The sequence below is a fragment of the Ambystoma mexicanum genome, chromosome 2p, assembly GCF_040938575.1.
Source record: "Ambystoma mexicanum isolate Mex_15411 chromosome 2p, UKY_AmexF1_1, whole genome shotgun sequence".
Taxonomy (NCBI): Eukaryota; Metazoa; Chordata; class Amphibia; order Caudata; family Ambystomatidae; genus Ambystoma; species Ambystoma mexicanum.
Genome location: NC_090923.1, coordinates 1,049,664,209 through 1,049,681,710, shown reverse-complemented (window position 1 = coordinate 1,049,681,710; position 17,502 = coordinate 1,049,664,209). Strand labels below are relative to the sequence as shown.

General features: G+C 47.5%; 1 protein-coding gene across 4 annotated transcripts in view; it reads left to right on the top strand.

The window, feature by feature from the left end:
* Nucleotides 1-17,502, top strand: part of LOC138567092 (uncharacterized) — a 611,926-nt gene that overhangs the window by 294,070 nt on the left and 300,354 nt on the right. For all 4 annotated transcript variants that reach the window (XM_069644960.1, XM_069644963.1, XM_069644962.1 and 1 more), the window contains one exon: nucleotides 1,381-1,507. In XM_069644960.1, coding sequence (XP_069501061.1) covers nucleotides 1,381-1,507 — 127 coding nt within the window. The remainder of the gene's footprint in view (nucleotides 1-1,380; nucleotides 1,508-17,502) is intronic.

Sequence of the window (17,502 nt, the reverse complement as noted above, 5' to 3'; positions counted from 1 at the left end):
GGCAGGGGAGCCCTGTCTCCAAGGAGCCAGAACAGTCCAGTAAGGGAGCAGAGAAGTGTGCTGATCCCTTGGAAATCGTTGAAAAGGAAATGCTTGTTCCCGTGGGCTAAAGAAGGAGCCCAGGCGGTGAGACTCTGACCTGAGCGCTTTGAAGTTCCGAGTATCTTGAACTTGGGGAAGGGAGCTGTGGATAAGCTCCAGTGTCATCCTGTTTTACTTTGAACACTATTTTTGTTTATCCAGCCCTGTGCACATTGTCATTCTAGAGAGGTGTAGTCAAGCATAGGTTTGACACAAACAGCCACTTTGTGTTCAACTGACAAGACTTGGACTTCCTTTTATTTTCTTTATGGTTGAGACTACTCCCACCTTAGAGTTAGGGCCAGTTAAGTTGTTTTCCCATCCCTACCAGTCCAATAAAGGTTTTTGAACTGTCACTTGTGTCTGTCTACTTTTGATACCATGCCTACCTCACAAAGGACAAAACCATTTAGATGATTTAGCCATTTTTTCATAAACTATTATGGGTGCTCTTTCCTATTGCAATAATGTGTCTAAGGATTCTATTTGCTGGGTTATTACAACATGCATCTCCAAATGTTATGAACTGAAAAAGAGCTTATTCCGAGGGGGCTTTGAGTGCATTCCACTAGTACTAAGGCAGTTATGGTGGCCTTCCCAAGGCATCTATCACCGAAGTTTGCTAGGCTGCCACTTGAGCCACTCGTTTTACTTTCAATAAGCATTGTTCTCTCGATACTTCCTCTAGGATGGATGCTCCTTTTGGCAAAGAGGTTCTCTTTTCTTTATCTAGTCAGGTACATGATGCCTTCTCCATCCATACCTCTTAGTACATTTTTGAATTCTCTGGTCCCAACCCATTGGGAATAATTGAGAGTATGAGGACAGGGAAGTGTAAAATGACCTTCATGGTGATTCAGGTACTCAATCCTTGCTCACTCCTTCTCACACCTCATCCTACTACCCCCTAATGCATATACAGTGACAAAAACACCCTGCTTGATGGGGAGTGAGATGCGTACAGAACTAGGGGGGTTGTCGTAGTTGGTGACATGCAGGTTGATGAAGTTTGGCTTATGCTTCGAGGGATGTACATGTGGTCCCTTCTCTATGCTAAAGTGGTAATGTGCCTTTTGAAGCAAACGTTCCAGGCCGGCCTACAGATGTAGGCTTTCCCAACCAGTTGTGAAGGAGGGGAGAGCAAGTACTAAGAGAACCTGAATCCCCATGAAGGTAATTTCATCTGTTTATTTTCCTATTCAGTTTTGCGCGGTCTGTTGTATGTGGTCCAAAAATTATTAGTTTTCATTTCCTAATTTTTTCTTCCTGTCCACCCTTTCCCTCCTTTCCTCCTCACAGTATACCAAATATTTGGAGACCCATACAGTTATTGGAACAAGGAGTGTTTTCCAGCGATCCAGTCTCTACCACCTACCAAAGAAGCCAAATCTCCACTTGCTATGGGCTGCATTTGAGGAAAGACAAGGTAAGCAAGTACTGCAACAGATATTCCTGCCATGAGTTGGCTTAATTGGCTGGCAGCGTTGAAGGTAAGGGGATAACCCTAGTTTGTGCCTTGTTATGCATTGAGAGCATTTTTCAAAATCCATGTTGGAATAGGATTCCGAGAGACTATCCGTGCTGTACTTGGAGAGTTTCACCCAAGTTAGACCAAACTTCATTGGTAGCATGACTGAGCAATACGTTTAGGAATAAGGAGGGAGCTTGTTTAAAGTACAGATCACATGCAATATAAATGCCAAATCAGTGCATTATTCACACATCTAATGATCAAAAATGTATTTATTATTAACAAGACAGTTGCATTAAGTTAGGTAAACAACAAGTTAAATAAAAACATAGATGTATGTATCTCTTTCTCTCTCAAATATATATATATTCAAATTTTTTATCACTCCGACTAAAGGGCGTGATGTCGAGCTGCACTCCCAGAGTGAAATTCCAATTTCATGTTCCAAGCTCACAGCCACAAATTGCACCGTAGTCCAAAGAAGGATTAAAAATGTATATTTATTTAAAAAATCTGATTAAAATCCATTAGGAAACTTCCAGCCCTCACCCAGCCTGACGAAAAGGTACTCCACAGATGACACGTTTCGCTACAGCTTGTAGCTTGGTCACATGATCTTGGTAACATCTCCGACACTCCTTTATTCCCTTTCCCTCGACACACATCAGTGTTTCCAGGTGATGGGCATAAAAACAAACATAGGACTAAATCTAAACAGTCAATCCTGTCACAGATTATGATGCAGCCATTATTGAGTTCCATTCGGTACATTATCTAGTGACATTGATATAAGTGTTCAAGATATTTTAAGGTATTTTAGCGGGTGCCATGCCATAATGTATATTATAGCCCAAAACATTGCATAAATACATACCATAATTTTCGAATGCATAGTGCATATTTAACATCGAAAAACGGAAGGGGGAGATAATTATCTTCTTTCGTAATTACAATAAAGTGCATAGTGCAATTCCATTCAAGGTGGTAACAATGATATAACGGGGATATTATTTTCTGTGAATCCATCCCGTGAATGACACAAGAAAATCAGGCAATGATTAGCATGGCGCCCAGTGCTGATTTACAGCCACTATTCCGAATATGTATTAAACATATAGTGCATCCAGTATGTAGACTGCAGTGTTCGATTTAAAGTGCCTAGATATATTCACAAATTATGTGGCCCTATGCCCATCTCTGCTGTTTCAACCAAATATCAATACCAAAAAAAGCAAGTGAATATACGAGATCATTCAGGATGTCAAAAGTTACTACTAAAAGGCTCACTGCCAACCAAAAAGAGGAAAAATTTGGCAGGAGTATTTAAAATGTTACCAGAACAATAATCATACACAACAGTGTGAGGGAATTGGCAATCCATCAATTCTACAATAGCAATAGATATTTTTCACTAAAGTTTGTACAGAAAGTTTCGTGCTACAATTGTTGTTCTGCAAAGAGTATATATCGTCAGTACAGTACTTATTTCATAAGTTATTCACCCAAAAATGTATACAGTTCCTCATCGATATTGTGCCCTAATGGAATCTTGCTCTCAAAATCAATGATATATCGGGTTTTACGTTGCCTCAAAAGTTTCTCTCTGTCTCCTCCTCTTAAACTGATGTTAACTTGTTGTAAACCCATAAATGAAAAATCAGAGTTTCCCTTCATGTTTCTCCCAAAAGTGTTTGGCTATAGGGTATGCAAAGTCTTGATTCTTAATCGCTCTGATATGCTGTTGGATACGTATTTTCAACTTGCATTTGGTGCTTCCAATGTACCATTTTCCACATGTGCATTTCAATGCATACACAATGTACTCCGATTCGCATGTAATTCTTTCAGTGATTGTGATGTTTTTCTTGAGTACTGGATGTAGATAGCTTGAGCACTCATCTGAAAAAATTGGCATATCTTACATTTTTTGCATTTCTAGAAACCTTTGTTCCTGCCGATTAGCCACATGGATTGTTAGGGAGTTATTTGAGGTGCCATGTAGCTGCTGACCAACCTATCTTTAATGGATTGACATTTCCGGAATGAGAAATTCGGATAGCTGCCCAATGATTTTCAGGTCTATGTCTACCACTAGTGTGGTCCAGTGTTTCCGAATGATGGTTTTGATGGCCTTTGCTGATTGACCATATGTTAATATGAGGCGAGTTGTTTCATCTTTATCCAAACTTTTTATTTTCTTGGTATTGTCCAATAACAGCAGTGATCTATCACATTGCCGTGCTTTCAAATAAGCCCGTTGGATAATTTGTTTTGGGGAACATTGTTTCATAAAACCCCAAGCTGTCATTTTACTCTCCTCATCATAACTCATTTCAGAACAGTTTCTTCGCAATTGGATAAATTCACCGTACGGTATGCTCCAAATCAGATTTTGACTATGTGCACTTTTAGCATGTAGTGGAGCATTAACCCCGGTCGGTTTTCAAAACAATCTGGTCTTGATTTTCCCATCGTCTATAAAGACTCACATCCAGGAAGACCACCTCTTTGGGACTGTGTCTCAGTGAATTGTAGATTGTAACTGTTAATATTCAACTGTTTCACAAAGTCCATCCATTCTTCAGACAAGCCCTTCCAAATGATAGAGGTCGTCAATGTAGCGCTGCCACTTGATCACCTTGCTTGTGAAATTACCATATTCTTCTTTCCACGCCTCATGTTTTTCCCAGTATCCCATAGTAAGATTTGCGTAGGACGGGGGCAAAGGTCGTGCCCATTGCCGTTCCCTGTTTTTGTCTGTAGTATTTTTGGTTGAATAAAAATACATTATTTGTTAGACATAGATGGATCATGGCCATGATCATTTTGGAATGTCAAGTGTAATTCAAGGATCGAGTGTTCAAAAAATATGCACAAGCCTTCATTCCTTGTTCATGTGTAATAGATGTGTATAGCGACACGACGTCCATAGTTATTAGGAGGAAATCCGGGTCGCATGAGATATATATATATATATATATATATATATATATATATATATATATATATATATATATATATATATATATATATATATATATATATATATATTCTGAGGCTTGTGGAATCTGCTTAGATCACATGCTGTGCATAGGCCGACATCTAGTGGAAGCTGCGGAGTATTAGTTTGTTTTTCGAAAGTCGAAAATGGGCGTCGACACAGGCGTGCCAGTAATACTATCCCTAGTGTGACGTCCACTGTACCCAAGATCCCTCACGCGTGTAGGATCCTCAGATTGTTTTTTCCACCATACTGGTCGGAAGCATCTTGCGGAGTTCCCTGGCCTTAGCCATACTTTTGCTGTTATTATAATTATAATTCTTATTCATTCCCTTCCCCACCCCAACGTCGACCCTCAACCTCGACGACGGCTGGAGAAGTCATCGACCGTCGACTGCTGCACGACAGATCTGGGCCTCGGAAGGCCGCTGGCCTCGGCCCGGGCCTAGTAGGCCGCTGGCCTCGGCCCTTACAAGTAGGGAGAGTGGGGGGGGTGGTACATACTCTTCACTCTTGATATATAGTTACATTTTATATATTCCTACACTTAGCAGCCCGCTGCCTTAAGGTGCGTATGGAGGGTACCCCTTTTCAATTCTGCCCCAAGTGCAATCGCAAATACCCTTGGGTCGACAGGCACGCCACGTGCAATCTCTGCTTGCCGAGGGATCACCCCGAAGCGAACTGCAGAGCGTGTAGTAGGTTTAAACCTAAGACACTTAAGGACCGTTCGACAAAGCGTTGGGCCCACCACGCCAGGCAGGAGGCCATGGCAGCGGAGGGCGCCTTCAGCGATGGCAGCGATGCCGTACTTTCGGACGGCGAGGGCATTACGGCGTCGAAAGACAGCCGGCGAGCGCAGGTCCCCGACCTCGGAAGGTCGTCCGGCAGGGCGGCTATGGGGAAGACCCCCGGCGACGCAAGCGCTACACACCTAACACACACTAAACACACTAAGACCAACCGGACCTCGACGACGTCGACTTCCCGGAAAGAGGCACAAAAAGAACGGTCCGACTCGGTGTCCTCTGGGCGCTCTCGATCGAGATCACCTCACGACGCAAGGCAATCATCCACTCTTGCCAAGAGTGCCTCGCTACACACATTAACGGAAGTTCGATCGTCGGGAGACGAAGACGACTTCCACCCCCAGGCCGCGCTCCAAGATACAGAGACCGCGGTTAACACCAGTGAGGCCCCACGCCCGAAGCACACAGATACCTCTCCAGACCCTCGGCGCCCGGCGTCGAAAATCTCTGGGGCCTCCAAGGGACAGGGAAAACTTTTTTCCACACACGGGGAGGGGGGGAAACAACGGAAAGCACAGCCTTCCACCCCTGTAAAGCCATCCTCTCACCCTAGGCAGACAAGTAAACACAAGTCTACCCTTGAAAAGTCCCATAAATCATCTCCTGCTAAAGTAATACCCTGTTCCAGGGAATGGTCCAGTGAAGACATAGACAGGGTTATGTCTAGGATGTCTTCCTTGGCTGATTTTTATGATAAGAACCCAGAACACTTTCTTTCATATAACCCTCAAGGGGCCACACCCTCAGGCTCCTCCGATCCTATGCCGCTAAGTAAAAAGCCCCGGGTCGAAAGACCTGAACCCTTCGAGGTTCAGCCTTACTCCTCTCCATATTCTACTCCACTCCCCAGTTACCGGGGACAAGTTTTCCCTGAAGAGGACCAGGAGTTTGAAATTATGGAAGAACAAACCGGGACAGATTACTATGCAGAGGATGAGGACCTGGAGGAGGGAGAAGATGAGCAGGAAATTTACAGAGTAGATTCCCCAGTACAAAGCGAAGCCCCAGTTACTGACTCTCCAGTTGATAACCAGCCCCTCCTCAACGAGGTTCTCGCTCGAGCAGCGGAACACTTCCACATCGACACCCACGGTGTACAGGAGGAAAGGGACTTCGCGGAGGAGTTTGTAGGAGAGAGAAGACCGGTCGCTCAGACCATCCCTATCCTCAAATCCATCCAACGAAGAATAGATCCTTCCCTGGTGAATCCTAACCTCACCAGAGCGGTCAACCCCAGAATTGAAAAGATTTTCCGGGCAGCCCAGTCTGACCCTCTGTATATAAGGGGACATCTTAAACCAGATTCCCTAGTGGTGACCAACACTAGAAAAAGGGCTGGCACGCCCTTATCTTCATCAGAAGCTCCTCCCGATAAGGAGAGCAAAAAACTTTACGGGTTTGGCAGAAAGGTAGCCTCAACGTCCGCCTACCAAGCAAGGATTGCGAATTCCACCACCCTGTTGGCTAGTTACAATTGCCATCAATGGGAAGAAGTCGCGGCGCTCATTGCCTCTGCTCCAGAACCGTTAAAGGGCCAGCTGGCTCGGATCTCAGCAGAGGGGAGAGCCGTGTCTGGTTGCATTTTAAAAGCAACTTTCGACGCCGCTGACAACGCAGGGAGATTGATAGCAGAAGGTACTGTTATCAAGAGACATGCGTGGTTACGACAGTCGGGATTCAAGACAGAAACCCAGGCTTCTTTAATAGACAAGCCAGTGGAACCCGACCTATTGTTTGGGAAAGCGGTCGAAGACGCACTTAAAAATGCCAAAGATGAATATGAGACTCTCAAATCCCTTGGCCAGCTTACCAACAAACCCCCTAACCAGAGGGGGAACAATAATTTTCGTCGCCCACGCGGCCAAAATTCACAAAGAGGCAACTATGCCCAGAGACAAGGTACACAATGGAATAACAACCAGCAGTCTACCCAGAGTTACGGCAGGGGTAACAAGAGAGGTCGTGGAAGAGGCAGAGGCAGCCCCAACAAGGGAGGTGGCACGCCTCCACCAAAACAGTGACGCTCAGTTCAGGGTCCCTTGCCACGCAACCCCAGTAGGGGGACGCATTTCCACCTTCACCCAGGCTTGGGAAGGGATCACCTCAGACAGATGGGTGCTGTCAACAGTATCCGCAGGATATTGTATAGAACTACTGCAGCGTCCCCGGAATCATCCTCCACGACAAAGAGTGCACTCCCTAGAGCATCAAAAGATCCTTCTCGAGGAGATCGCCATTCTGCTAGAAAAGGACGCGATAGAACTCGTCCCAGGACACCAGGTAAACAAGGGTATCTATTCAACTTACTACTTTGTGCCAAAGAAAGATTTGACAATGCGCCCAGTATTGGACCTACGGCCTGCCAACAAGTATGTCAAGCCCCAAAAATTCCGTATGACCACGCTACAAGAGGTAATCCCCCTCCTAAAAAAGGGGGATTACATGGCAACCTTGGATATGAAAGATGCTTATTTTCATATTTCCATGCTCCCAGCGCACAGAAAGTACTTGCACTTCAAGGTGGACAGTCGCCACTACCAATTCAAGGTACTGCCCTTCGGGATAGCTTCAGCACCAAGGGTATTCACCAAGGTACTGGCGGTGGCGGCTGCACACCTACGCAGGGAAGCAATCCCGGTGTACCCTTATCTGGACGACTGGCTCATAACGGGGGAAACCCCAGGAATTTGCAGGTCAAACATTCAAAGGACTATCGACCTCCTCCACGAATTAGGCTTCTCCATCAACGAGAAAAAGTCAAGTCTGGTGCCAAGCACCTCAAAACAGTTTCTAGGAGCTATCCTAGATACTCAGAAAGGATTGACCTTCCCTTCGGAAGAGAGAATTCGGAATTTACTTCTGCAAATTCCGCATTATCAGTCAGGTCAACAGATAACAGTACGCAAAGCTATGCGATTACTGGGCATGATGGCGTCATGCATTTACCTGGTCCCCCACGCGCGTCTGCGCATGCGTCCCATGCAGGAATGGTTGGCGAAACAGTGGTCTCAGGCAAGTGGTCATTGGGACGATCTAGTGGTCGTTTCGCCAACGCTCGTACAGAGCCTACACTGGTGGACAAGAGAGAATCTCGCAAGGGGGAAACCCTTTTACGATCCCGAAGTACAAGCCGTGGTGACTACAGATGCATGCCTGACTGGGTGGGGAGCTCACCATCTCCACCACACAGCTCAGGGTCTCTGGTCTCACTCAGTAGCCAAGAACCACATCAATATGCTAGAGCTTCTGGCAGTATTCCGAGCGCTAAGGGCGTTCGAGCCCCATCTACTGAACTTGTCGGTGCAAATCAGGACGGACAGCACGACAGCCATGTTCTATCTGAACAAGCAAGGGGGGACTCGTTCGCCAAATCTGTCCAAGCTTGCCCAGAAAATATGGATATGGGCACTCAGACGGAACATCTTCCTGTCATCGCAACATGTTCCAGGGGAGCTCAATTCCCTAGCGGATGCTCTAAGCAGAGACTCCCTCCCAGAAGAACACGAATGGGTCCTTCACAGAGACGTAGTAGAAGATCTCTTCTCTCAGTGGGGTTTCCCCACTATAGACCTATTCGCCACAAGCGAAAACAAACAATGCCCAGGATTTGCATCCAGGTTCCCCCAGCCGGACTCCCAAGGGAATGCCCTGTGGATGAACTGGTCAGGGATGTTTGCGTACGCTTTTCCACCAACTCCTCATCAGGAAGGTGGTGTACAAGATGAACAAGGAATCGATGACGCTCATCCTAGTTGCTCCCATGTGGGCGAGACAACCATGGTTTCCACACCTACGCAGGATGGCGGTGTGCGAACCCATCAGACTCCCAGCCTGGTACAACCTACTGTCCCAGCAACAGGGTCAAACAGTGCATCAGGAACCCAACTCTATGAACCTAGCAGCATGGCTCCTGAAGTCATAGAGTTTGGACATCTCAAATTACCACAGAGGTGTATGGACATTCTAAAGGAGTCCAGGAAACCAAATACAAGGCACTGTTACTTTGATAAGTGGAAAAGATTCGTTATCTGGTGCCAGAATAAACAAATCAACCCGGTTGATTGCACTCCTTCCAACGTTGTGACATACATGCTCCACCTGCTGGATGCAGGGTTGGTTTTTAACTCGCTGAAAGTACACCTGGCAGCCCTCTCGGCTTACACCACATCCCATAACAAGGTCTCGTGGTGGAAAGTACCAGTGGTTAAAGCCTTCATGGAAGGAGTAAAGAGACTTCACCCTCCTATTTCGAACCCACCGCCAGGATGGGACCTCAACGTGGTGCTAGCTAAGCTCATGGGACCCCCATTCGAACCCATGCATAAAAGTAGTCTCAAACACCTGACTTATAAAACGGCCTTCTTAGTAGCCATTACCTCCATAAGAAGGGTCAGTGAAATTCAGGCTCTGTCAGTGCAGGATCCTTTCTTTACTATCCACAAGGACAAACTGGTTTTACGCACACACCCTAGGTTCTCACCTAAATTCATATCCAAGTTCCATGTAAACCAGTCCATCGAGCTTCCGACTTTCTTCCAGAACCCGCAAAGCTCGGCTGAGGTGAAACTACACACCCTAGATGTGCGTAGGGCGGTCCTATACTATGTAAATAAAACCAGACCGCTAAGGAAAACAGATCAACTGTTTGTCTCCGTAGCTACAGGCAGAGAGGGGGATCGCGTCTCTAAGGGCGCTATCTCGAAGTGGATTATCAACTGTATACAGCTGTGTTACTCTCTTTCTGAAAAGACTCTGCCTTTTACGCCAAGGGCCCACTCTACTAGAGGCATTGGTGCCACTCTGGCTTTCATTGCAAATGTTCCCCTCGACACCATTTGCAAAGCGGCTACTTGGAGCTCTATTCACACTTTTACTCAGCATTACTGCATTGACACTCATTCCAAGACAGATACACAAGTGGGACAAGCGGTTCTAAGACACCTGTTTGCTCATGACCCTTCTCACATCCCACCTCCTTCTTCTGGTACTGCTCGCTAATCTATGCACAGCATGTGATCTAAGCAGATTCCACAAGCCTCAGAAGGGATACATTACTCACCGTAATCGTATTTCTGATGCTTGTATCTGCTTAGATTCACATGCGACCCACCCTTCCTCCCCTCCGAGAGAAGGCGCATGATTGCTTGTAGTCTTACCTTTCTGTCTATCTGCTTGGATTATCTGTACTCACGCTACTCCTCATGCTTCCTCATGTCAGAAAAAATACAATCTGAGGATCCTACACGCGTGAGGGATCTTGGGTACAGTGGACGTCACACTAGGGATAGTATTACTGGCACGCCTGTGTCGACGCCCATTTTCGACTTTCGAAAAACAAACTGTAATACTCCGCAGCTTCCACTAGATGTCGGCCTATGCACAGCATGTGAATCTAAGCAGATACAAGCATCAGAAATACGATTACGGTGAGTAATGTATCCCATATTTCTGATGCTTGTTAATCTGCTTAGAATCACATGCTGTGCATAGGTCCGACATCCAGTGGTCACTGCGGAGTATTGCATTTTGTTTTTCGTAGTCGAAAAGGGACGTCGACAAGGCGTGTCTGAAATACTATCCCTATAGTGACGTGTGTTGTACCCACAATCCCTCACGCGTCGAGGTCCCTCAGATTGTTTTTTTCCGCCCAGCTACTGGTCGCCTTTACGCGGAGCTCCTCGAGAGACATTGCAGATTCCATCTCCTCGACCGTTGGTCGTTTTTTCCTGTTTAAAGATTTAATATATCGATCCCTCCCTCGACGCAGTTGTGAAGCTGTCTCCGCCGAGCAAGATCTTCGACGGAGGGGACGAGCGGAGGAGATCCTTCGGCATTGCCGAACACGTGGCCTGGCCTCGCAGGCCTAATACAGTAGGGAGAGTGGGGTCGTGGGACATCTCCGATTCTTTTTCTGAGAATGCCTTTCCTTTTCCCCTTCCTTTCCCTTGGGGTAGTTATCACGGTTTATTACCTCGGCTATGGAGAGGACACCCTTTAGGTTTTGCCCACTTTGTAAGGGCAAGTTTACTTGGAAGGACAAGCATTCACGGTGTAACCGCTGCTTGCCCCTCGATCACAAAGAGGAGGGTTGCTCGGCTTGTCGGTTTCTAAAGCCAACGACTCTAAAAGACCGCAGGGTCAAGAGGTGGGCGGCCTACGCTATGTCGAATGCCGGGTCTTCACCCGCCGCTGCGACCACCGACGGTGACGAGGAACGTGATAACACGACCTCCGCTACGGAAGTCGTACACCCCTCTAAAGAGCACTCGCGCTCTTGGTCGTCTGTCCCCGGCCCCGACGGGCTCGGCTCACGCCCTGCTTATGGGGATGAACACCCCGGCGACACTGACGCACACGATACAACACATAAACACACAACCCATAGCTCTTCTTCGTCGAAGACGAAGAAAGCATCAGCGCCCAAGGAGACGCAGGTTACACCGGCGGCCTCCTCGGACCGTTCAGGTTCGAAGCCCCTCTCGCAACCGCAGCCGCGACCAGCGACTGGGCTTTCGGCAAATAAGGGCGCCGCCCCCAAACCATTGGCCGGCGCGCACCAGCAGAGAGCGCACGCCGCCGTAGAACGATCGACACCCATAACGTCGAAACCCCAGCCCTCCGCTGACAAACGGGTCGCAGAGAGCTTGTCGAGGATCGTGGCAGCCGACGCCCAGAAGCGTACGCCGAAGGACACGTCGAGCGCTACGCAGAGGTCGAAAGACACAACGAAAAAGGCCGAAGACAGACAGGGACTACCCCCTTCAGTCGGGGGGACCCCCAGCACTCCGGAAGGCTTTTCGGAAGGCGACGGGACACTTTCCTCTACGTTATGGGAGAGGTCGAGCCGTTTTCAGCTAGATGACACTAATTTTCCCCCGCTAGACCGCTCAGGGGTACCCCATGAAACCATGGAAAGGCTCCATCTCTGCATGGAGAGAATGGAGAGGTTTATGAACACCCAGAACCCTCCCACTCCCAAGAGAACAAGAGAAGGACCTCAGGAGGACCCCAAGGCCAAATACCCGAGGCAGGACACAGCCTTAGACTTCCATAATGTGTATGACCTCACGGGTGAGGAACAATACGTAGAAGAGGAGGATGATTTTATGGACAATGAAGAGGGACAGAACCAAGAGGAAGGTCTGGAAGACAGCCCAGACATGGTAGGAGAAGGCTTCGGAGAAAATCCAGAAGAAGGACCTTCTCATCCCTGGCAATCCCCATCAGTATATTCGGACACTGATGTCCTGAACCTAAATCCTCCTGACAATTCACCTGTTAGAAACACGTCTCCCATTGACGATCAGCCCACATTCAATGCCCTGTTGCGCAGAGCAGCAGCACATTTCGAACTGGACACTGGGGAGATCTCTCCGGAAATAGACTTTGTGGAAAGAGTAATTAAGGAGAAACCCCCAGTCAGCCAGACCATTCCCCTCCTCGCTTCAGTGAAGAGAAGAATCATCCCTTCGCTATCCACACCCGCACTAATCAGAGGAGTTAATCCAAGGATTGAAAAACTTTTCACTCCTTCACCCTCAGACCCGCTGTACATCAGGGGACATTCCATTCCGGATTCCCTTGTAGTAACTAATACAAGGAAGAGGGCAGGGGTGCCGCTGTCCACCAGTGAGGCACCACCTGACAAGGAGGGCAAGAGGTTATATGCCCTTGCTAAAAGAGTCACATCCTCGGCTGCCTTTTCGGCAAGAATTGCGAACAACAATTCTTTGCTAGCTAGCTACGCGGACGCGCAGTGGGCCAAACTGCGCAAGGATGCCGAAGAAGCGCCGGAACCACTACGTACACGCCTGCTATCTACTATTGGCGAAGGAACCCAGGTCAACCAGAGTATTGTAAAGAACTCTCTGGATGCTGCTGAGACAGCGGGACGTTCCCTGGTTCAGGGAATACTCCTAAAACGCCATGTATGGCTGCGCAACTCAGGGTTCAAACCGGAGACACAGGCGTCTTTAATAAATAAACCTGTTGAAGACTCAAACCTCTTCGGGAAAGCGGTGGATGAGGCTCTGGAAATGGCTAAAAAAGAGTTCGATACTATCAAAACTCTTGACCAGATCTCTAAGCCCACTACCAGACGCGGCTATGGCAACAAACGCTTTTTTCGTGGCCAACGCCAACAGCAGAATCAGCAGCAACAGTACCCTGCCACCAGTTACCAGACCAATAGTGGGCAGTACAGCCAAAGAGGCCAGCGCAGAGGCAAAGGGAGAGGTCGGGGGTCCACCCCCAGAGGCTCCCAAGCCCCCAACAACACCAAGTGACGCGAAGATTCGCGTCGCCTCCCATGCAACACCGGTCGGGGGCCGGATAACATCCTTTCTTCCAGCATGGGAGGGAATAACGTCAGACCGCTGGGTACTTTCCACCGTAGCCTACGGATACTGCATCGAATTCAACAGTTCCCCAACATACAGACCCCCGAGGGGACGACGCATGACACCGGAACACCTTGCTATCCTTCTCCAAGAAGTACAACAGCTGCTGGAAAAAGGAGCCATAGAGGTCGTGCCTCTATCTCAGGTAACGGAAGGTATTTATTCAGTGTACTTCCTTGTACCCAAAAAGGATCTAACCATGCGCCCTGTATTAGATCTGCGCCCAGCGAACAAGTTTATCAAACCCCAGAAGTTTCGTATGGTGACCTTACAGGAAGTGATCCCACTGCTAAATCAGGGAGATTACATGACAACATTGGACATGAAAGATGCATACTTTCATATTTTAATGTTGCCAGCGCACAGAAGATACCTCAGGTTCATGATAGAGGGCAAACACTACCAGTTCAGAGTGCTACCCTTCGGCATAGCATCAGCACCAAGGGTATTCACGAAAGTACTGGCAGTGGCAGCGGCCCACCTGCGCAGGTTGTCCATCCCAGTTTACCCTTACCTCGACGACTGGCTCATAACAGGGGATTCTTACGAAACATGCTTCTCCAATACCCAAAAGACGGTAGACCTTTTATTCCAGCTGGGCTTCTCCATCAACGAAAAGAAGTCCAGCTTAGACCCCAGCCAAGTCAAACAATTCCTAGGGGCTCTAATTCAAACAAAGGACGGCCTCGTCTTCCCCTCCAACGAGAGGGTCCAAAACATGCTGTTTCAGATCCCTCAATATGTGACCGGTCGAGAGGTGACGGTACGCAAAGCAATGCGCTTGCTAGGCATGATGGCGTCGTGTATTTATTTGGTACCTCACGCGCGCCTGCGCCCTATGCAAGAGTGGCTCAACAGCCAGTGGTGTCAGGCCAGCGGATTATGGGACGATCCAGTGGTGGTCTCGCAGGCCTTGGTTCTCTCGCTACGATGGTGGACAAAGGAAAACCTGGAAAAAGAAAAACCCTTTGCCACACCCGCGGCGGAAGCCACTCTAACCACAGACGCATCCCTAACAGGATGGGGGGCTCACCTATCCCATCAGACTGCTCACGGAGTGTGGACTCCGAACGTAGCATCCAAACACATAAATCTACTGGAGCTACTAGCTGTGTTCAAGGCGTTAAAAGCCTTCCAGGAACACCTACAAGGCAAAACTGTGTTGGTCCTTACAGACAGCACCACAGCCATGTACTACATCAACAAGCAGGGGGGCACCCACTCTCCAGGACTGTCCAAACTGGCCCAAAATATATGGAAGTGGGCTCCCAAACAAAACATGTTCCTACTGTCAGAACATGTACCAGGGGAACTCAATCTGCTGGCAGACAAACTCAGCAGAGATTTCCCCCTGCCCGAAGAGTATGAATGGCGACTGCACGAAGACATCGTCTTCGACGTCTTCACACAATGGGGATTCCCAGAAATAGACCTATTCGCAACCCTGGAGAACTCACAATGCCTAAGTTACGCCTCCAGGTACCCCCAGAACCAATCCAAGGGGAACGGTCTGTCGATGCAATGGTCAGGGAAATTTGTTTACGCTTTTCCCCCGACTCCCCTTCTCAACAAGGTGGTGCACAAGATGCACCAGGAACAAGTAACCATGATACTGGTGGCCCCAATGTGGGCCCGACAGCCATGGTTCGCTCACTTGATGGAGATGTCTCTATCTCTCCCAGTGAAACTCCCCTGCCCGTACAACATGCTGTCACAAGACAAGGGCAGGACTCTGCATCCATGCCCCCAGAACATGAACTTAACAGCTTGGCTCCTGAGATCATAGAATTCGGACATCTACTGCTCCCGCAGAGATGTATGGACATTCTCAGGGAAGCCAGAAAACCTAACACTCGCCACTGCTACTCTAGCAAGTGGAGGAGATTTGTCATCTGGTGCAGAGGGAAAGGCATCAACCCAATTGACTGCTCTCCCACACAATTGTTCTATACCTGACCCACTTATTGGATTCAGGTCTAGTGTTCAATTCCATTAAAGTCCATCTAGCGGCACTTTCTGCATACACCACTTCCCAACTCAAGGTGTCGTGGTGGAAGATCCCTGTTATGAAGGCCTTCATGGAGGGAATAAAGAGAATACACCCCCCGATAGCTGACCCAGCTCCCGGATGGGACCTTAACGTGGTACTTACCAGACTCATGGGCTCACCTTTCGAACCCATGCACAAAGCATCTCTTAAAGACCTCACTCTTAAGACTGCTTTTTTAATAGCTATCACCTCCATCAGGAGGGTAAGTGAACTACAGGCTCTTTTTGTTCTAGACCCCTTTGTTACAGTTCACAGAGATATGGTGGTTCTACGCACACACCCAAGGTTTGCTCCGAAGTTCATATCGAAATTCCACGTAAACCAGTCTATAGAACTGCCAACGTTCTTTCAAAATCCTTCCAACTTGGGAGAAAAAAACTCTGCACACACTAGATGTGCGCAGAGCGGTCATGTTCTACATGGAAAGAACCAGACCACTGAGGAAGACTAATCAGTTCTTCGTCTCGGTGGCAGCAGGAAGAGAAGGGGATGCAGTTTCAAAGTCCACTATTTCTAGATGGATTGTTCAATGCATCACTCTCTGCTATACTCTTGCTAAGAGAGAACTGCCCTTTAAGCCTAGAGCACACTCTACTCGAGGCACGGGGGCGTTCATAGCATTCATTGCAAATGTTCCCCTTGAGTCCATCTGCAAAGCGGCTACCTGGAGTTCTGTGCACACCTTTACAAAACACTACTGTCTAGATGCACACTCGAGATCTGACTCCCAGGTGGGTCAGGCAGTATTAAGACATCTTTTCTCTACTGTTCCTTCTCATAACCCACCGCCAACTCCGGGTACTGCTCGCTAGTCTATGCACAGCATGTGATTCTAAGCAGATTAACAAGCATCAGAAGACAATGCATTACTTACCGTAAAAGCATTTCTGATGATTGTATCTGCTTAGATTCACATGCGCCCACCCTTCCTCCCCGCTCGGATGGAAGGAACATAGACTTCCTTTTATATCTCTCTTTTCTGTACTCACTCACGTCTAGAAGGCTCCCTCAGGGCAGAAAAATACAAACAGAGGGACCTCGACGCGTGAGGGATTGTGGGTACAACACACGTCACTATAGGGATAGTATTTCAGACACGCCTTGTCGACGTGCCTTTTCGACTACGAAAAACAAAATGCAATACTCCGCAGTGACCACTGGATGTCGGACCTATGCACAGCATGTGAATCTAAGCAGATACAATCATCAGAAATGCTTTTACGGTAAGTAATGCATTGTCATATCAGGTAAGTAACTGTTTTTGTTACTTAGTTTAAAAGGATCACCAATGTTCTCCAATAGGGTTTAACAGGTTCAATAAAATAGTCAAGCATGGTTATAGTCTGTTAGGAAAGATTTCTCTTTTGGCAACTTTCCCTCCATAGTTTCTATGTGCCCTCAATCTTTTAGCTTTTTTTCTTTTAACTGTTCTGACTTTTTGAGGCGAAGTTCAGCCTTCTGCTTCACTTCCCCTGCCTTTTGCTCATTTGTTATGGGGAAACGGATCAGTCCTTCACACTACCATTACTGGGAAACAATATTTCCCTTTTTATCTTTTACTTTTTGTAACTTTTTTGACACTGCACACAGCATCTTACAATGCAGTGCAATTCGTTTACTTTTGTACCACACTAGCCTTTTACACTTTGGATTTTTGGTTACATTTATATTTACCGAAACAAAAGCTGGTA